The sequence below is a fragment of the Crassostrea angulata genome, chromosome 4, assembly GCF_025612915.1.
Source record: "Crassostrea angulata isolate pt1a10 chromosome 4, ASM2561291v2, whole genome shotgun sequence".
In the NCBI taxonomy this organism is placed as follows: domain Eukaryota; kingdom Metazoa; phylum Mollusca; class Bivalvia; order Ostreida; family Ostreidae; genus Magallana; species Magallana angulata.
Window position 1 is genome coordinate 51,340,882 of NC_069114.1, and position 21,569 is coordinate 51,362,450.

The following is a 21,569-nucleotide window of genomic DNA, read 5'->3' on the forward strand; positions in this document are numbered from 1 at the left end:
AGGAGGAAACAAGTCCCTTTCTTTCTAAGGTCTCTTATCCAGTGTATATACAGGGAAAATGTTTCTTGTCAACCCCTACATCCTAACACCCCCCCACCCCATCCACCCACTTAATCTAGCGTTGATCCTGAAAATTCTTTGATTCAGAGAAAATGTCTATTGCCAGATGTAAATCTCTCTCTCTCTCTCTCTCTCTCTCTCTCTCTCTCTCTCTCTCTCTCTCTCTCTCTCTCTCTCAAAATCCAAAGAGAATAACAGCAGCTTTGTGTAACTAATCTTAATTAAGCACTCTTTCTGCTATAATAGCATACACACAAAGTATGGTCCAATTAAATGTGAATTCCTTGATACATAAACAGTTTTCTACATAATATCAGGTTCACTTACTTGGCACTATTATCATATATGTTCTTTTCACAGACCAGTACCCAAGTAATGCAATAATTGGGTCAAAAAACGAACACTGCCGAAATATAGGACAGAAACTTGGAGAACAACCTGTCAGTGTCTGTCATTAAGTTGACAGGCTTTTAAATCTCATCAAGAATTTGAATAGGCACTGGGTAGCTTCTGTTATTTTTTTCTTGACATTTTTTATTACTTTGGGGAAAGGGAATTTATATTCGATGAAAAATGATTGATTATATATAAATTACTTCAGTGAATGGTGAATGTAATCAAATGTACATACATATCAAATCATTGATTAAATAATTTGTGAAGTAGGTATCATTTCATAATTAAAAGGTAAAAGCTACATGAATAAGCTTTGATTGATCTTGGTGAAAATGAAGGACTTTATGTGACAAATCTGAGAGAATTCATAAAATTCAAAACACACTAAATGATGATAGATGGATAGCGGCTCTTATTAAAGTCATCATGAATCGAGTTCCTATAAAGTACATGTACAGCTCTTCAGGAATATTAATGAATGGTATCCAAACCTTTCAGTTTTTATCATAATGTCATTAACTACAATCACATTTCATTCAGGTTTTCCTTTGCTGAATAGATATACAACACATTATAATTGGAATAGGTTATGCTAACGAGTTATGTAATCAATGACTCATTATCCTTGGGGCTGGGTTGACACCCTTTTTTTGATGCTGATTATGCGCTCATTAAAGAGACAAGTATAAGCATGCGAGAGACATGGGTCTTCAATCATTGTTCAGCGATAATTGAGTTCCCTTTCGGTAATACCAAAAGATTACGGGAAACGTTTCGCCCATTATGTTCCATGTTTGGACAAGATATCGCCGGTATATCTATCTTCCTAAGAATAAAAGGCTGTGAGATTAGGTGCTCTGGGGATTGTGTAACGGCCCCCTCCCTGGTCAGGGCTTGAGATGGTCTATATGTGTTTTGGCAACTTGAGAGTGTAAAGGACTAATTGTATTTTGATGTGATTAAAGATAATAGGTTGGACAGCCTGGGGCTTTAATTGTTTCGACCATTCAGAACTTGTTATCCTGTCAAAATACATTTCTCAGCTTTGCCTTGTGTATACTCATAAAACATTAAATGTTCTGTTGCTTTAAATGATTTTTTTCCAATGGAGCATATCTGGTGACTTAAAATCTTCTGTGTCAAGTTTCCACTACTGTTACTTAGACCTATATAACGGTTGGGTCGGAGTTCGATGATCGGCAGGATTTCCTAAGGACACTGGGAGAAATCAGTTACTGCAGGGATAATGCCAGAGTCTGACATAATTCCATGTAGCAATAAAGTTGTCAGTTTACAAGGACCTACATATCGGCCTAACATTACCTCAATGGAGTAACATTACCTCTACTGACTTTTCACTGATCAATCACTGCTTGAGATTCGCTGGACTTGGGGATATAATCACCGACACATCGCTACAAATCCAATATGCATGAACCTAATTCAATTTCCATTTTTTGCCTGTCATAAATTGGCTGGAAGTCAGCGGACAAGGTCTCAGTGAGTTCAGAGATGAAGCGATAATAGTTTTTAGTCGTGGTTATAGTGAAGTTGCCTTCAGGACAGCTATACATTCTGAGGTGATAGGACTAATTGTATATAATAATGTATATACCTCTGGAGAATGTGACAAGTTATATCATTTTATAAAACACTGGGCCTGAGAAGGGTCATAAATTGGAAGAGCTTGTATTTTATTTTCTACTGTGATTTAGGATTTATACATTTTGTGTTTTAGACTGTATTTTACAGCGTCCTCTATAGACATTCGGACAGGCTATTTCACTAGTCAGATTTTTTATGAATCAAATTGATCCAATCTTCCGTGGTGGTGATTTTTTGTGTGTGCTGGTTTATCGGGAGTGTTGTGGAGTTGTCGTGTTCTCAGCTCTCCTTTGTGACATAGAGACAGGTAACCAGTAGAAGAATCATCCATTTTAAAGGTACGACTGCACAAACAGAAATAAAGGAAACAAAAAAATTTACGGCAGTATATATATACACAATCTGCCGATCACATACTGGGGACAAAAGGCGTCAGGATTACATACTGGTTGTTTCAACATGTTCTGCTACCAGAGCAAATACTCAATAATTTGCTGTGCTTTTGCCGTTTATGCAGTTTCAAACAACTGTATTTTGATCGAATAATAGATTTAGAATAATAAGCAAGTCCTGCTGAAAAAGGATTGTGTAACATCATCTGTATTAGGACAGGTTTCTTTAAATATTTATCATGTGTCGATATTGATTTAATAGCTGTGTTTTTTTAAACAATTAAGTGTCGACGTGTGGCAACAGTTAGTCATTGCGTGTTATAATTGACTTAGGTATGAAGTTAACCCTGGCATGTACTGGAATTTAAGGTGCATAAAATAAAGTTATGTGTTGGTGTTTGATCATCTGACTGCTCAAGAACTTAGTGTGAAGAAGTTAGATTTCTTGATTTATCCTGTGGTTAATTGGATCCAGAGGAGTTGAGATTTGTTGGATTATCCAACATTCAACTGGATTTTGTGAAGTTGAGATTTGTTGGATAACTGAGTCCAGTAGAGTTGGGATTTGTTGGATAACTGAGTCCAGTAGAGTTGAGATTTGTTGGATAACTGAGTCCAGTAGAGTTGGGATTTGTTGGATTATCCAGTGGTAGTTGCAGTAGAGTGCAGCATGCCTCTGTATCGCCGATGGAGATGGTCCACGTCCTGTGTTCCTAACCTGTATCAGGTAAGTTAATTGTAAAGTAAAAAACCACACAACATTTTTTTTGTTCCTAGCAGATTTACGAGAACTTGCTTATCACTTCCTGTGACTTTGTTTTCTCATTCCTGTCAGTCTATGTGTATACCATCCTCCTGTATACTAAAAAACTCCAGCCCACTCAGCTCTGGTCCCGTTCTCTGCCCCTGTCATTGCTGCTCGCTGTCTGCACTGACGATATTCCCATCCCAGTAAGCGGAGAACTCTGTGGTGAGGTTTCAATTGGTAAACTTCACCAGGAGCCGAGTCACTGTCACTTGTCATTCAGACTTTGTAATTCAAACTGCTCAGACATGCAAAGAAGGCATCAAATTGGACTGGAATATACAGTCAGAGTCAGGTCTTTGTGATCGATTATCCCACAAATTCAGCGGTTTAAAGTCGATGTGAAGTGAGAGTTTTACCTGTCATTGGAACCCTATTGAATCAGATGTGATGTGCTTAGTGCAGATAAAAGAAACAGGTAGTCTTTACCTGAGATACCTGTGACCTGTTTATAAAACGGAAATGAAAATAATACACCTGAGTTTGAAGGGGGAGGCCGTGTATTGTTCTGAGTCATCAGGGTAGAAAACGCTAGCGTCCCTCACACAGACTAAGAATACTTTGCTCAGACTGTGGAACTCGTTATGTTGAGATTTCTTGTGTTGCATGGGAATTTACACGTGCTGGAATATTATGTTGCCCAGCTGGCATAGGACTACTCAGGTATAGTTTCATATGACATAGGACTTAATTTTATAAGGGGGTTGACTTTGTCTTAGTTTGTGTGTTTTCATTTGTTTGCAACAGCATGCTTGATAGATAAAAAACACATGGTTCTTAGACCGGGACCAGTAATCTTCTTGTTATAGGGGGAGAGGGAGTTCATTCATTATCAATGATACACCTGTACTTTTATCTAAAAATACAGAATGGCCGTCTTAATATATTCCTAAGGCAGTTGAAGGACAGTGTATGATAATTAAATCCAGACCCCCAGATACAGGATTTTGATGTTATAATACAAATCTGTTGTGTGTTTTGATGGACCAGGCCCCATTAAGTTGGGACATTTACACAGATAACACCAACGAGTGGTTATGTATACATAAAGTTCGGAGGTGGGTTACATGAACATGCCACTGTTTGTCTGTTTCTCTCGTCAAGTGTGTGTTTGTGATGCCTCCATAATCAGCTTAATCTAAGGGAGATAACTTTGTACTTGACCAGTCAGGCAGTGCTGGAGAGAGGGGTCAAGCGTGGACCAATTATCCCTTGGTCCTTTTATTCCTGGAAGCCTACCTGTGGACAGGTAACAGAGAGAAACTGACCAGAGGTCAGGTGTAAACTAACCTATCTATATCCTGTAACACGCTGATCTATTGGTTGTGATCGGGATGGTCACTGGGCATAGGTCCTGCAGGGTCCGTTATGTTACAGGATTATCTCCCCATGGTGGCCCATCATGATTATCTCCCTTAGATGGTCCATTAATACTGACCTAAACTTACCCCTAGTTGAGCCCTGAAGGGAATCTGTAATTAATTTGTCACCAATGCTTAGCTAACACAAAGAGATGTACAGATGTAGAGCTGATAGGTAGCATTCTCTGTAACACCCTGGCTGGGGGCTAGGATGTTTGATGTGTTAATGATTCACACACTAACCCAGAATCTGACACCTAGTGGTCCCTCTGTTTTACCCTCAACGTAAACAAAGCTACCCTGTACTGGGAAAAAACTCTGTTAATTCGCAAGAATAAATCAGGGGCAGTTTCTCCATTATATGGTACACCCATGCAGTCCCTGAAACCTTTAGTCATTCATTAACCAAATTAACAATATCTTGAGGGCTTGGTTCTTTATCATGTTTATGTAAATTGTTCTTTAGTTTATCTGTGGTCTATACAGTTTTGGGTCCAGAAACAGGGAGTGTTGGAGCAATGTTTTACAATTATGATTAGTTATCCAAGGGTTGTTGAAACTGCAGGTTTTTCCATTTTGGTTAATTTATACTCTATATCAGATATTACATCATATATATCCCTGTAAATATTGTGAGTTAGTGTGGTGATAAAGAGTGCACAGGCATAATCCTCCAATGAAAGCACTGATTGGACACCGAAGTTATCTATGTGAAGAGAGCTCTCTGCAATGGCCTAAAGCATATGTGTTCATCGTTGTTCTTTTTGCATAATGTTCTGTGTAAGTAGATTCAGAATTAGTTGTAATAATGCTGCATACAAATCTAATCTATTAATGTAATTAAAAAGACTAGATGCTGGTCATTCATCAAAGCTCCAGTCTCCCAAGAGGTACCAATGCCAAAGACCTCAGTTGGCAGTACATGGAAATAACAATTGCGCTTTATCAGTAAATGACAAAACTTTATTTAATTAGTAAGATTTGATTGGTACATGTAATTAACAGTAATTAGGTCCCACTCAGTATACCCACTTCTAGCCAGTGTAGACAATTTAATTACGTACAAATGATGATTTAATGATGTAGAATTCATTTTCCCTGGTACTCAAGGGAGATAATATGTTTGATGGTGCAGAGTTAAGGGACCTGACAGAGGACATATAGATCTGAGGACTTACTCAGTGTAGAGTGTTGTTGTCTATTAAGTGAAGTAAGTTGGTTTGATGGATGGTGTGCCATAGTGCTGGGTTCCTTGGAGAACAACAGTCAATTATATCAAGTGCCGAAGTCAATTTTCAGTATATTCCATTTTATGTATTGGTATGAAGGAACAATTTCTCTCTCACTTTTTTGACTTCCTTTGAAAGAAATCTTCCTCAATAAATAAATACCTTGGTATTATAGTGCACAGTTTATGGAGAGTTTCGATAATCAGGTATAATCATGTTATAAAATGCATTTCTTTTTATTCGAAACTCAAAAAGATCAGAAGTTGATACACTCGATAATTTAAAAGTTAAACCAATATTAAGTAGTGAGTAGTGAAACAGGGAAAGGGACCAAATGTAAACAGACTAAAGACATAACGAACATTTTACCATTTTATTTTCAGTCCTCTATATCTGTGTACTTCAGGTGATTATGTAAAGGTGTGAGAGTTAATTTGTACCTGTGTACTTCAGGTGATCTTGCAAAGGTGTGAGAGTTCATTTGTAGCCGTGATGTAACACTGACATCCCTACCTTGTCCCATTAATGGTGACATCAGTTGTGAATTAAGGTCATAGGGTTACCAGGTTTTTATTACTCGGCATTGTCGTTGTGTGTGGATTCCCGGACTGTCCATGTTCTTAACTTCCTGTTTCTGGAGAGAAGAGGGAGCCCCCCGACACTGCGTAGTTCTGTTAGCCGTATTTCTTTAAGTTGTGTCATTAACGGTGTTCGTGATTACTGTGTCGTGTCTGGCTTTGTTACAAATAATGTGCATTATTTTGGGAGGATTTACAGCAATCTCTAACAGAAATATTTCTTAAAGATAATTGGATCTTAACAAGAACAAAAATATCCTTGAATTCAGCGAGACATAAGTAACTGGATCTAAGGTTGGTGGTGTATTTATACCTTGGGCCATTTCTTCTCATAGAATTGAGGTTGAATTCAATTATTAACTTCAGTTGGTAAACTTATGAATAGCAGATAATCATATTTACCATATTCCTTATTAAAAAAAACAAAGATATTACCAAATTTTTACAATGTGAAAATAATTTTGATGGAACAAAAACAAGCTTTATTCCATTCTGGAGGAAGATTTGATAGTACACTGTAATATTCAACTCAAAATTTCTCACACTAAGTCCTTGTCAACCTGTCAATGGAATTCTTGTGCTGAGCAGGAAATCGGGACAAAGTTCCTTGAGGACTAGGATTCAGAATTTCTTTATTAATAAAATTTTGAGCATTATGAAATCAGGTATTCTCTTTCATTTGTGAGTGTTTACAATTTAAGGCACAATAGGAGTCTCATGAATGATGTTTCCGTTACTTTGTGTTTAGGAAATGTAAACTTTGTGTCCTTTTAACAGATTATGAAAGTGCATTAATTCAGATTTTTGTGAAACTCAAACTAGGTGTTGTATGCCATAAGAAAGAATTGTAAAGCATATATGTTGGTTTTTTCCTTTTTGGTCAAATTTTTATTGTCTTTAAAAATCCAAATATCCGCTATTTAACTTTTATCACAGTAACAAAAAGTATAAAACACTTGAAATTAAATGAGCAAAAAATTCATTCATAAAGAATTGGAAGCTTGTAATGAGATTTATTTCAGAACAGTTGAGCTCTTTCTGTTGAGGTCCATTACTTTAATTACAAATTAATCTATCGATATTTTTAGGTTAAATTTTTTTTTCTTCACAGAAGGACTTGGAGCAGGCAGATAAGATGCGCGGGACAGGGGACCAGCTAATAACCCAGGACAGCTATGCAGTCGATTCAATTCGCCCTAAGTGCATCGAGCTCCAGCGAATGTGTGACCAGTACAAATCACTGCTGAGACGTCGCAGGGAAATGCTGAACAAGTCACATGATCTCCAGGACAGAATAGATAAGGTCAGGGGTCAACGTTTTCTACGATTCCAACTAACAGTTGGTTCTAGTTGTATACCAGTTTTCTTATTTTATGTGAATTCAGTGATTCTGCCATTTTGAATTAAATGGCAAAATATTAAAAAATCATGAGTGTCAATCTTTTTTTGTAATTTCATATGCTGTAAACAGGGATATATTCACCCCAACTTTATTTTTCGCCCCTTTCTCCCTCTTTGTCAGCAGGCAAATCCAAAACAATTTTTAAATTACTGTAATATAGAAATAAACTGGAGGGAAAAGTTCACAACTGTCTGAAAAATAAAAGCAAGATGTAAAATCTGTGTACATATTTTAAATTACCGGTAACTGTGGTTTTTTTATTTAAATGAATAACAAATCAATGAATTCCATTTTAGGCCAACAAGTGGTGCAATAAAGGGGTGGAGCTTCTGTCTAACCTCCCCCCAGAACACTGCCATTCGGCCGAGGACACACGGTCGGCCATCGAGGACATCGAGAGTTTCATGTCCACGTCCAATCAGCTTCGACTGAACAACCCCAAGGAGTTCCGGCAGCTGTTTGAGAGCATGATCACTCCCGAAACCAGAGTGAGCCTATATTATTACCTATAGACAGAATATCACAAAATAGAATCTGCCAATAAATAATTTTTAAAAAAATTTCAAATCAGAACCTTGTTCAAAATTTATAAAAGTTTAGGTGTTTGATTGTTGAAGGGATAGATATGTGAACTAGGGCTATAAAGTCTTCTCTTAAGTCACATAGGATTTTCAAAATTGCTGTATTTTTTGCTAAGAATCTGTTTACCTTGACTGATTTTTCTGTATTTTTTAGACTGTGGTTCAGAAAGTGTTGAAGAAGATGGAGGATGTGAACGCAATGTGTGAGAGGAGACGGCACAGTTTCCAGGCCGACATCCATAACCGCCAGCCCTCCAGCGGGCCGGTCCGTGCTGTCCACCCCAAGGACAGAAGCACCACCGACAGGCCGGAAATCAAAGCCAAGGTCAACAATGACACTGCCAACAAACCGCTCGATATCTACCACAAGTCTGCCAGGGTAAGTGATTGACAGCTAAACCTTGTGGTAATAGCTTGTTATAGTCTCCAAAACACAGACCAAAGACAAGTTCTTTGTATTTTCTAAGTTGTTTTTGGTTGCAACTGAGTACTTTATTAATTCTTAGTATGACATACTGAATCTTGAGTCAGTGGTATACACTGTATAGTGCATATTTACTGTTAAACGTAGTATATTGTCAGTATTAAATAATATGTCAGTACTATATAGACAATATTCAAATTGTAAGAAAACAGTAAATATGCCAGGAAATTTTATATTTTATGATAGGTTTTTAAAAAAATATTCATGAAATTTAAACCTTCAATACAAACCAACTATAATAATCTCATGTTATTTGAGTAAAACATGGAGTAACAGGAAAATTAAGCTGTAATAATTATTACACTTGTCATCGCAACACATAATTCATGAACTCTTTTTTATAAAACCATGTCTCCACAAAAGATCTGAACTTTCTTTAAGAGGTTGTTCCCATATGCAAGGCCAGATAATTACCAATTACTCATTAAAATGATTTACGTATATAAGGAACTGTCATAAAGTTTCTCATGACTCCAGACAGCTTGTTCAGGGGGCAGCGAACAAGGTAGCAGGTTTTTGGGGGGTCTGTGGTAGGTCTGTAATAAAACTTCTTCAGGTGAAGTTTAAAGTGACTTGGCAGCGTACCTAGTTATTGTTACCTGTCTAACTGGTCAGTGACAGAGGGAGGTAAATGGGACCAAGGATAAGCCTCTTAATGCCGCCCCACAGAATCTCCCGAGCTGTGGGTCACGTACCCGTGATCTATGTAGCAGATCACTTAATGATATCTAAAACAAACAGCTTTATTAAATTCCTTATATCTACCAGATGTTTATTTTGAGGTGAAATAACGGTTTTGAAAGAAAACTTAATCAGCCATTAAAGTGGTTTAAAACTCATTGTCTGGTTAGTGTGAACAAATGCTCACTCAGACAGACTGTATGATGGGTTCGTTACCTTACAGATATAGTCGTAAATATCAGAGAAATTGTGATATATGAGTTGGTACTTGGGTATGAATGACTCTGTGGGAGAAACACTTATAATGTTGCATGACTTCTGCGAAATTTTCTATTAAACACTGCACTAAAATGATAGAATTGAATTCCAGTGAATTATGAAAAAAATTTAGTTCAAGTGATATGTGATTTCTGTGTTACAGTTACGTCCCGAGGCACAGTCTCATTCTCGAATGTCTCATCAGCCGGCGAGTAGTGTCAGTAACATCTCGGACTCGGGAAGTGAGCAGACTCGTAGCTCGCTGTCCTCCATGTCTCTTGGATCCTCCATATCAGACATTGACATGCTGCTGGCCAAGCGGAGGTTTGTGGGGTTTTTTAATAATTGTTTTTACCATTATTGTAATTATTGCCAAGCGGAGGTTTGTGGGTTTTTTTAATTATTGTTTTTACCATTATTGTAATTATTGCCAAGCGGAGGTTTGTGGGTTTTACAATTATTTATTGTAATTTTGGGTAAATATTGAAAATTTTCCATTCATGACAGTGTATCAGTCAGAGTTCTTTATCAGCCATTTTACTGTTAACAAGGGTTATCCACAGAATTTACTGTACTTTGTTAAAATTAAATTAATCTCCACAAAGAGCCAGCAAGGAAATTTGAGTTAATTATTCTTGAGAAAATTGTCAAGATTCAGAATGAAATTTGAAACTATTTATACTCCATCATTTGCTTCTGTCAATTCAACAATTTATCATTATCACTGGATACACTGTTCATGCAGATTTTATACCAGAAAAAAATTTTTAGACACTGAGGAACCTTGATCTTTGATGGAGGATTCAAAAGGAGTTGCTTCAGGAGACTAGTTAATTCTAAGACCATTTTATGTTATATTTATTTTAACAGTAAGAATGTAATTATTTATTGAATGTTTTCCAGGCATGTTTTGAATGAGCTGATAGAAACAGAGAAAACCTACGTGTCACAACTGGCGGATATTGTCCATGTAAGTTCTCTTGCTTCATGTCTAAAACTTTCTCATATGCATTTCCTCTAGTTTGAATTTATTGTCAACAGTTACAAATACTTGTGAAGAAATAAATTAATAAATCTTGCAGTTTAAAGTAAAAAGATAGTAAATGTAAAATATCAGTTGGAACAATCAATTAAGGAAGCTATTTCCAAGAGAACATTTTATATGACTTGTGATGTGTTTCTATGTGTTTCTATGACAGGGTTACCAGGATAAAGTCGATGAGCCGGAGATGAGGCATTTAGTTCCAGACGCAGTCCGCAGCAAAAAGGACATCCTGTTTGGAAACTTGAAAGACATTTACAGATTTCATAAAGAGTTAGTATTCTAGATTCATGCAGATTGCAATTGAATTCTGCGTGGTGATTATATTTTTGATTTTTTAGTCTTAGAAACTAAAGATGTCTTTTTATTACCTAAAATTTATCATACTGAAAAAGGGAGATTACTCTTAGATACATGATATCTGCTTTTCTCTTCACAGTAAGTTTTTACATGAACTAGAGGACTGCCATGATGCTCCGGCCAAAGTAGGGCAGTGTTTTACCAATAGGGTCAGTAACTCCTTACAATACCAATAACTACACACTGTCACACAATTCAAACAACTAGCAAGAACTGTTATTATGATCAAGTTAAATTATTTCTTCCTTTTTTTCATTTGACAATTAAAACAACTGGCTACCATCATTTGATCTTGAGTTTTTTATTTTCCAGAAAGAAGAGTTCCACTTATACAGTGTGTACTGTCAGAATAAGACTCGGTCAGAGACGCTCAGAAATCAGGTCGGCGACCAGAACCCCTTCTTTTTGGTGAGTTCTCACCCTATCACCCACAGAAATCTCTCCTCACCCCACAGACAGTTAATCTTCCATCACAGACAGCTTATCTGTATTCTTGATATTTTGTTGAATTCATATGCTTTTGAAGCAAATTGTATTGATTTCATATACTGTTGAAGCAAAGTCGCCTCGTTAACTACTGCATTGTAATTTCCAAAGACTCAGTTTATTTTGTAAATTCCAGGAATGCCAGAGAAGGCTTGGTCACAAACTTCCACTGGGAGCTTATCTCCTGAAGCCTGTACAAAGGATCACCAAGTACCAGCTGCTATTAAAGGTAACACAAAGCAATAACCTGCATAGCATAAACTTGATAAATCACATTGCTTATGAAATCTGTGAATCCATCAGGTTCATTGTGGAAGAAGAGTTAGCTTCAAAACTGACATTTGTGAATATGACGTCTAAATCAACAAGATACATGTAATTCAGACCTTGATACCTTGGTAATAAGTTTTGCATCAAAGAATGTCATATGGACTTTCATAAAAACAGTTCCATGATTTTTATTGTATTTCCACTCTACATCACAAGAAATTTCAATGACAGTTTAGAGTCTTAGAAATAAAACTGTTTAGCTATCATCATGATTTCTTTTATAAAATAGGTCAAGGAATGTTTTATAATATTTATATTAGTTGTTATAATTTCTATTTTAGGAGATGTTATGGTTCAGTTATTGCGATTTCTATTTATAGGAGATGTTACGGTTCAGTTATTGTGATTTCTATTTATAGGAGATGTTACGGTTCAGTGACCATGACAAGGTCTGCGAGGCCCACCTCCAGGAGGCCCTGGATTGTATGTTGGAGGTCGTCCGTTACGTCAATGACAGCATGCACCAAGTCTCTATACAGGGATTTCCTGTAAGTTCTGTCAAATCATCTGTAACATAGGTCTACTTTGATTTCATCAAGATTTGTGGGCATAAATTTTGTAAATTTAGTAATATTTACAAGTTTTAGGAAACTTATTTTTGTATAATTGTGGTCAGTGGTTCTAACAATGCATCTGTTGTCATTGATTTTACTTTGATGAGCATTTAATTTCTTGAAATGACTTAACATAAAAATTTTTTTTTAGACCAATGGTTATTGATAAAACCACAGTATTTGAAAGCACATAGAAAATTTCAAAGATTGCAGTTTTGCTTTGTAGATATAAATCTGGCTACATTTTCATTGTTCACTTTTATCCAGGGTAACCTGTCGGAGCAGGGAAAGTTGATCATGCAGGGGAGTTTCCAGATGTCCACAGAACACAAGGGCAAGATGAAGGACCTGCGGTTCAAACCCATGCAGCGACAAATGTTCCTCCACCAGAAGTCCATCCTCCTGTGTAAGCGGCGGGAGGACCTCAACAGTACAGACAAGGTCATCTACAGCTTCAAGAACCTCCTCAAGGTCAGGGTCAGGGGTCATGAACCCAGCAAAGTGTCATTGGTTACAGGCTATTTAAAAAGGATAGTAGATATAACCAGAAATGTTTAGTTTTTTTTTTTTTTTTTTTATAATATTTATTATTCAGTTTTTATACAGATAACAATAATTCATAAACAATACAGGAAATGTTTAGTTGGTGGACTTTGATTTAATTTTTAATTTTTATTTTACCTTTTCACAGTTGTCCCAGGTAGGCTTAACAGAAAATGTCAAGGGAGATAAGCGAAAGTTTGAGTTGTGGCTTCGGGGGCGAGAAGAAGTGTATATCATTCAGGTGAGACCGTATTCCAAGTTTATATATGAATACTTATGAATATCAGTTTTAGAAATATGTATATGGGTATTTGGAAACACGTTAATGATTGGTGATTTTATTTCAACTTCCAGGCCCCTAGTTTGGCTGTGAAAGAAATGTGGGTTAAAGAAATCAAAAGAGTTTTAATGAACCAGTTTGATGAAATCAAAGGTAAATTGGCAATGTTTTTAGATTCTTCACCATTGCAACTTTTTCTTCTGGTAAAATACAGTAAAATAGCATGAGGAATCATTCTGTAGTTTTTAATGGTAAAATACAGTGAAATAGCCTAATATTTGATGATCTGTTGGTTTTTGGTGTAGTTTTATATCCTGTTGCTAAGGATTTTTATCTTTATTTAGCAGTCAATCACATGCATCCTGGTAATACAGGATATGATTACCGTGTCCCGGACCAGGAACCAAGGAACGGACACAGTTCTCACAGGTCAGGGGAAGCTACTCATTGATTGAAAGTTTCTTTATCTTTTTTTTGCCATATTATAAAAAAATAAACATATAAATTATCAGATGCGAAGATTTTCATTTAATATTTTGTTAGAATACACCATTCTATTTAATCATTACATTTAGCTGTGTATGCTATTTAGCCTAAAGCAGCCTATGCTTAATTGCATTAATGAAAATTATTGGAAAGACAAATGCAAAAAAATTGATAAATCTATGCTTACTATAAAATTTAATCTCCACTAGATGTCGTACACTCTAGATAAAAATATGTTTACAGTAATTTCTACACAATTTTTTATTCAAATAGAATAAACTTTTTATTTTGTATGTCTAGGTATGTAGACAACTGGAGAACACATAACCACATGATATTCAACAATAATGCTCCCACTGTACCCCAAGGGCTGGAGATGATGTCCCCCGAGTCCCCACCCCGAGGGACGCGGGAGGACGAGGGGGGCTGGGATACGGACGAGTTCTCTGAGGGGGAGGAAACCACGTCTCATCACACCTACTCAACACCTGTCTATAAACAGGTAAGTCTCATCACACCTACTCCTCACCTGTCTATTAATAGGTATATCAGTTGTTACGCCAATATCTTGAGATCCTTTTGTTTTCAATGTAGACTGATGTTGTTAATTTATGTATTTTACAAACTGGTATCTTTTGGAGATTTATATTATTGTAGAATAGATTCTAAGTAACAAGACTGAACATTTATTTAATGACTTTTGTAGCCAGTCTACATGCAGCATTTTCGTTCCCTTGGCAACTATACGGCCAGCGACCCTACAGAGCTGACCTTGTTGGAGGGGGACGTGGTCAAGGTTACAAAGATGGGGTCCACAGGCTGGTGGTACGCCCAGCACACCATCACTCAGCAAGAGGGGTGGGTCCCCTCCACTTACATGGAGCCTGTGACAGATAACTCTCTCTCCAGTATCAGTGAGTTCACTCCCTTTATAGGAAAATAAACCAACCTCAGATAAAAGAATACTGTGGTTGCTTAAATATTCTTGGCGTAAATTTTCATGGATTTTTTTCTCTAAAATCACAATTACAGGGTTGCATTAATTTGTGACTGCTACCAGTAAATTTGTGGCCAAAGATCCTATAAACATGTTAATTGTAGTTTATTTAACGTTTTTAATATCATTGGTAGATCAAGTGAACAACAAAATCTTGAAAATTGGTATTCAAATAATATGGATGAAAACAAAGTACTATAAATCTTTTACCTTTAAAAAAAACCCAATACTGTTTAGTTATGTAAATAAATATGTATGATTTTTAAGTTATTGAATTTTTTTACAGATTCGAGTCCCCACGACTACAAATCAAGTCTAACCAGTGTATACACTGCTAGTCCTGTCGATGAATCCACAGTCTGACAGGAGTTGCTGCCCTTGGATATGCTTGGCAACAGCGGTCTCTCAATACAACCATGATTTTCTTTATTAACTTCCCTGTAGTTTGTGAAGCAATGTGAGCTAGCTTCTTGAAACAGCAACATTCCTGGAGCTTGGCTCTAATCAGAGAAATTTTATTTAACTTTAAAAACATTCCTTGACCTATGAAATATTCATAGAACAATGGAACATTCCTGTAGCTTGGAGCATTCCTGTGCTTTGGATCAACCATGTTTTTATATACAAACAATTATGTTTATGAACCAAGTCTTTGATTTATCCACAATAGAGCTGCTGTTTGTGAGTTGGGAGGACCCGGGTTGTTGATGATCTGAGTGACATTTATAAGGAGGCTGCGTTTGATCTCCAGTTTCCATGGAGATTAAATGGGGAGCCTCCTGTTCTTCTAGTCTTACAATTTTTGTCTGCAATAATCTCTTGCTGTTATGGATGGAGATAATCTTATTAATCTCATGTCTGTTTGGAAGGAAGTCCTTCCTACTGTTTATCTTATTTTCATCATATAAACAGCATTCCACAATTTATTTATTTATAGAATTTTACCTCTGTTAAGATAACCAATGTTATACATTATTGATTGTTTAGATAGCAGATTTTATGAATGTTATAGACACTGAATGTAATGTGAAATCATCTTATGCCTGTTTGTCTACTTTATAAGAAATCTGTGGCATTTTGTGCCTGTGTGTCTTTGTTCATATTGCTCTGCAGGCCACCTTTACCACGTGGTCAACAGTATGGAATCTTTACACATTCTAACGCATTTCTGCCCCCAGTGTATCCTTGGTTACGTAGAGCTTACCATTCTCTCTCTGCTGTAGTACTACCGGTATGCATTATTCTGTACTTGCTGCTGTCAGTTTCTGTGCTGGGTAGAGTTAGGCCTGAAGTGTACTGTTTTCCTGAGACTATGCATTATCGTGTCCTTTTTCTGTGATATATTATATATACCTAGTAATTAAGTGCTTGTAGCAGCAAAACAAACGACAGATGACAATTATGTTTATGGCCGTAAGTCTTGCGATAAAAATACACAGACAGAAAGAGAGACAGACAGACATACAGACAGACAGATTGACAAATAGACAGACAGCTTAACACAGAAATAGATTAAAAAAGCCATAGTGAAATCTTATTTAATGATGGAGTTTGAAAAAAGTGCCATGAAATTTCAAAAATGGTTGCTGAAGAAATTATACGATTGAATTTTATATATATTTACTACAAATTACATATTCTACTTTTGCTAATTTGCTGTGTAAAAAATTATTGCATATCTTTTCTATGATTATATTATGGTTGTTAATACTTTTTTTTTTTTAATATACATGTAGTTATCAACTTTTTTATTTTCCGTGAAGGTTGGACATCTATATTTATCATGAGGAAGATTACGATGAAGTGACTATTTTTATAAAATCGATCTTTGGGGGAATTTATTTTTGTTTCATCCTGTTTTGCTCTTATCTTTCTAAATAAAAATCGGGCCATTATTTTTGGATGAATTATTTTGTTGCAAAGACAAGCACTTTTACTTTTATTGGCTCAATTTTTCAGCATGGTAAAAAAAAAACCAAATTAAGCTTTGTCCAAAAACCCAAGGGTGTTTGCTTCAAAACTTAGAACCATTCCATTTTAGGAGTTTTTATCAAACTGTTATATGTGTATTTTTATTGTAGAATTATTTATTGCATTGTTCCTGTTTCCAGTGAGATATATATAGAATATATGTCAGTTGTTATGGAGATTTCATTATTTCTAAAATTATGAAAGTAAAATTGATAAAATCTTACATTTGAGTTTGTTGTTCTGTATTTAATACAGCAATGATTTTTGATGAAGAAAAGCTACTCCAGTAATATATAATCAACTATCACTGTACATCTACAGTAAAACATGGTAATAGCGAACACCCTTATAATGAAATGACAGTCACAGCGAAGTGATTTAAAACCATTTTAACAAAACCTTGGACTTTCAGTAGGGCATAGCTATCTATTTCTTGCATCAAAACAAGTTTAAAATGACGCGGTTTCAAGCGAAATATGCACGGATTGCATAGTCTTATCTCAAAAGCCAGACAAATCTTGTTGAATACAATGAGCCATAGCCGAGTTGCCATCACTGCATGCAGAAATAGACAGGCCTACATCACATTGCTGTTTGACACAACTACCCAAAGTCCAAGCTCATGTTAAAATGGTTCTACATTCCCAGTGGCTTTATTACATGTTGTTAACTTGACAAATGTAAGTACGCTTATAACAAAGCAAAATCGCCCATCCCTGGCACTTCGTTTTAAGCGTGTTTTACCATGGTATGAATTGTTAACACTAGTCTCATTTACCGTCTTTGAGAACGGGGGTGGGGTAGGGGGTTAACCAATGATACAGGTCAAGCGTGATTTTACTGTAGTTACAGAAATAACCATATATATATATATATATATATATATATATATATATATATATATATATATATATATATATATATATATATATATATATATATATATATATATATATATATATAATATATAATATATATATATATATATATATATATATATATATATATATATATATATATATATATATATATGTACAACAGTGATCGCTGCTTTAAATCCAAAAATTGTACCACAGGGACCATATAACATATACAAACTGGGGTCAACTAGTAATCAAAATTCATTGAATAATAATTATTGTGGATTTTGTTGATGAGAAAATCCATGAATTTCAAATTGAATATTCGTTGCAGTAAAATACATGCGACACATCTCATCACGACCTTTGTCCATGAATTTAGCCATCCATTAAACTGTCAATTCTGATATTCCATGTAGATTTATGAGATCAATTATTGAGGAGACCACGTATGGTACATGTATAACCTGGTACCAGGCCCTGTAATCTCAGCGAGATTCTTTAAGACTGAAAAATTTTGACAGACATCTCATCAGACAAAATTTTTCAGTCTTGACAAATCTTGCTGAGATTACAGGCCCTGCAGTCACCAAAATATTCAAATCATTCAACTCAGTCCTCAACTGGAATGCCTGAAAGAAAAGCGCATAAACTGGAGGTAAAAACTCAGACTTGAGGAAAGTAGGTGATGGTGGGACCAGGTATATATTGTGTGTACAGAACAAAATACAAATGTACAGTAAACTCGTTTGTTACGAACACGGATATAGCGAATTCTCGGATATAGTGAAGTTTTTTTGAGTCCCCGGTAAAATTCTTAACAAATCTTTGCAACATTTTACGCTTATAATGAATTCGGATATAATGAATTTACGGATATAGCAAATGATTTTGAGTCCCGTAGAGATTAATAATAACGAAATTTTGCACTTTTATATCGGTTTTTTTTTTACAGTTTAAAACGTTTGCACTACTATTTAACATAATAGTTTGTCAATTAATGAATTTATTTTCATATGAACTTTTCAATTCACAATCCAATTATTAAAGGTAATTAACACAAGAATGTATTTTTATTTTAAGCCTAAATTAGCAAAAATTATAGTCTGGTGAAAGAAAACATGTATAAAAGAAATTCGCTATAGTTATTACCGGGTATTACAAATTCGTTATACGGATATAAGGAATTACGGATATAATGAAGTAAATCCATTGGGCCCTAGGACTTCACAATAATTGAGTTTTACTGTACTGGTCATCTTCATCTCAAACAAAACAAGAGGTCCATAGGTCACATTGCTCACCTGAACAACATTAGGCAATCATAAAATAGATTGTTATCTTCATCTCAAACAGAAACACAGGTGATACCAGGTGGAGGATATTGGTATGTATAGAACCTGAACACGGGTCATCTTTCTCAAGCAGAAAACCAGAAGATAATTTGTTGCTCATTTTATATTTTATTCATCAATATCTTAAGGAACAATGTTAATGTAGCATTATCTACATGTACTGATGTTAATATACAATAAATTAACCAACTAACAAACTGTGACAACAGTTTTACATAAAATGTTTTACGGAAGTTACTTCAAGATTCAATCGAAATAAAATCAATGCATTACTTTTAACAACCTTACATCTGTAAAAAACAATAAAATCAAAATAAATATTGGATGTTGTATACAGCGACACCAATTGTGTAATACTGACAGATGTTTTATGGCTTCAGCTGTTGGTTGTACAGTGCTCCATATAAATATTTTTTTGAGTAAGTTAAAATGGTGGCTTGATGCTAATTATAGCTCCAACAGAAGCAAACAACTACATAAACCGCTACAGCAGCGAACATCATCTAATTAAAACTGGCTGGGAAATGGAACAAGGACCCCAAGGACAATTTTTTTTTGTAATACTGTAAGCCAACTTTTATTCGTGTGGGAAAAATTATCACAAAAAACATCATTGATCTGAATTTTTCTTGCTAAGTGAAAGTCATCAAATTTCCCTGGTCTTTTAATTTCCAGATTCTCTATATCTTGATTGTTGAAATAAGTCTTTTCAAACCAGTTTTTTCTCCAGCAGATCACAAAATAAAGTTGTCGCAAATAATGGGTTGGTTTACAGTATTCAAAGCAATAAGACACATGACAATGCCCTTAACATTGAAGAAGTACAAATTCCTATGTGGGTTAAACCAAAGCACCTATTTATACTAACATAGTAAATGAACATCGATCATACTGGCACAGTAAACAAAATGTCATGACAAGCAGTGAGAGGAAGCGTGAATTAAAGTATCATATACTGCAGATTCCTAATTAAGAGCAAAGAATTAATATCCATGTAAAATCGCAAGAAGCACATACATGTATATGTACTAGCATTTCAAATTTTAAAATCTCGCTTTTATTTTTCAAAGAGATGTAAACCAAATGAAACTATGACAAGAAATTTGGCGTTTGAGATTTTATATTCTCGAGACTTATTATATGCAAAACAGTAATATCACGGAATAATTAAGAATCTACAGTAACAGATTTAGCTTTGTGCATCATACTCTTCCTCGACTTCTGTAATTTCTTCTGAAGTAAAACATTAAGGAGGCTGGTTGGTCAACAAATTAATCATCAGATCTGTCTTAAAACTTTAAAGAATGATAAATATAAAGCCATACACAATTATTTAGTAAAGTACAATTCCCCCAAAAATCAGTTTTCAAATTCAAATAATTTTCTATATCTTCACACAAAGCTTTAAAGAATGATTAATATAAAGCTATACACAATTATTTAGTAAAGTACAATTCCCCCGAAAATCAGTTTTCAAATTTAAATATTTTTCTATATCTTCACACAAAGCTTTAAAGAATGATTAATATAAAGCCATACACAATTATTTAATAAAGTACAATTCCCCCCAAAAATAAGTTCTTAAATTTAGATATTTTTCTATATCTTCACACAAAGCTCTCCTTCTGATGGAGATTGATATGGTCCAAAAATATAACCACTGCCATCCAGCCTTCTTATCGTTTACAATACATGTTCTCATTTCTACATAGAAAGAAGTGCTATAATACATGTACTTATTTCTACATATTAGAAAGAAGTCATACTGACATTCACAAAGTTTGTTCAATTTTACATGAATAAATCAACCTTAATTCACTCACCGGTATGTATAAAACAATTTTCTTTCAGTTTTGATCATGAATAACCTTAAAAAATCTTACAAATTGACAGACCATCGAGTCTAATGATAATGATATATAGCCCCCTGACTGTACATGTGTAGGTTTATTGCTCTTTGATGAAAACAGCAGTAAACTGTCATTACAAATTATTTGAAAGCACCTAAACAACGTGGAATATGCATATATTAAAAATGTATCAAAAATAACACACAAATGAAATGCAAAACTAAAATGAATTTGCTTTTCCCCTTGACAAAGGTCTGTAGGATAAAACGCCAAAGCAGCAATGACTGATGAAGCGTCATGGTCCCTGCTTGATCGTATAAATCTGAGATCCCAATTCACAGAGGGAGATATGCCACCCATATAAAGTGAATCTGCAATTCAGTTTTCTTATGTTTGCTTCATCTTCCCAAGCCAAGGGTTTACGACCACTCTAGAGGAGCAGAGTGGATTGTAAACCCTTTGGCTAGCGAAGATGAGGGTAAATATAATGTAGAATATAGGCCATTTCTAATGTCTCCTCAACTAATGCCTTAAATTCCTCCTCTCTGACTTCATTCATGATCCTCTCTCATTCTCTCTCTCTAATCTCAATAATGTCAGATCATTCTCAATCACAGGTTTGA

At 35.2% G+C, this 21,569-nt stretch overlaps 1 protein-coding gene across 4 annotated transcripts in view; it reads left to right on the forward strand.

The window, feature by feature from the left end:
* LOC128180051 (guanine nucleotide exchange factor DBS-like) overlaps positions 1–17,104 on the forward strand; it is a 30,886-nt gene extending 13,782 nt beyond the window's left edge. For 3 of the 4 annotated variants that reach the window (XM_052847850.1, XM_052847848.1, XM_052847851.1), the window contains exons 10-26: positions 7,538–7,729; positions 8,125–8,316; positions 8,564–8,788; positions 9,996–10,156; positions 10,736–10,802; positions 11,032–11,147; positions 11,314–11,383; positions 11,547–11,642; positions 11,857–11,949; positions 12,410–12,538; positions 12,872–13,075; positions 13,296–13,388; positions 13,502–13,580; positions 13,772–13,856; positions 14,214–14,415; positions 14,620–14,827; positions 15,197–17,104. In XM_052847850.1, coding sequence (XP_052703810.1) covers positions 7,538–7,729; positions 8,125–8,316; positions 8,564–8,788; positions 9,996–10,156; positions 10,736–10,802; positions 11,032–11,147; positions 11,314–11,383; positions 11,547–11,642; positions 11,857–11,949; positions 12,410–12,538; positions 12,872–13,075; positions 13,296–13,388; positions 13,502–13,580; positions 13,772–13,856; positions 14,214–14,415; positions 14,620–14,827; positions 15,197–15,273 — 2,289 coding nt within the window. In that variant the 3' untranslated portion in view covers positions 15,274–17,104. The remainder of the gene's footprint in view (positions 1–7,537; positions 7,730–8,124; positions 8,317–8,563; positions 8,789–9,995; positions 10,157–10,735; positions 10,803–11,031; positions 11,148–11,313; positions 11,384–11,546; positions 11,643–11,856; positions 11,950–12,409; positions 12,539–12,871; positions 13,076–13,295; positions 13,389–13,501; positions 13,581–13,771; positions 13,857–14,213; positions 14,416–14,619; positions 14,828–15,196) is intronic. The other variant, XM_052847849.1, reaches the window with a different exon arrangement.
* Positions 17,105–21,569: the final 4,465 nt, after the last annotated feature.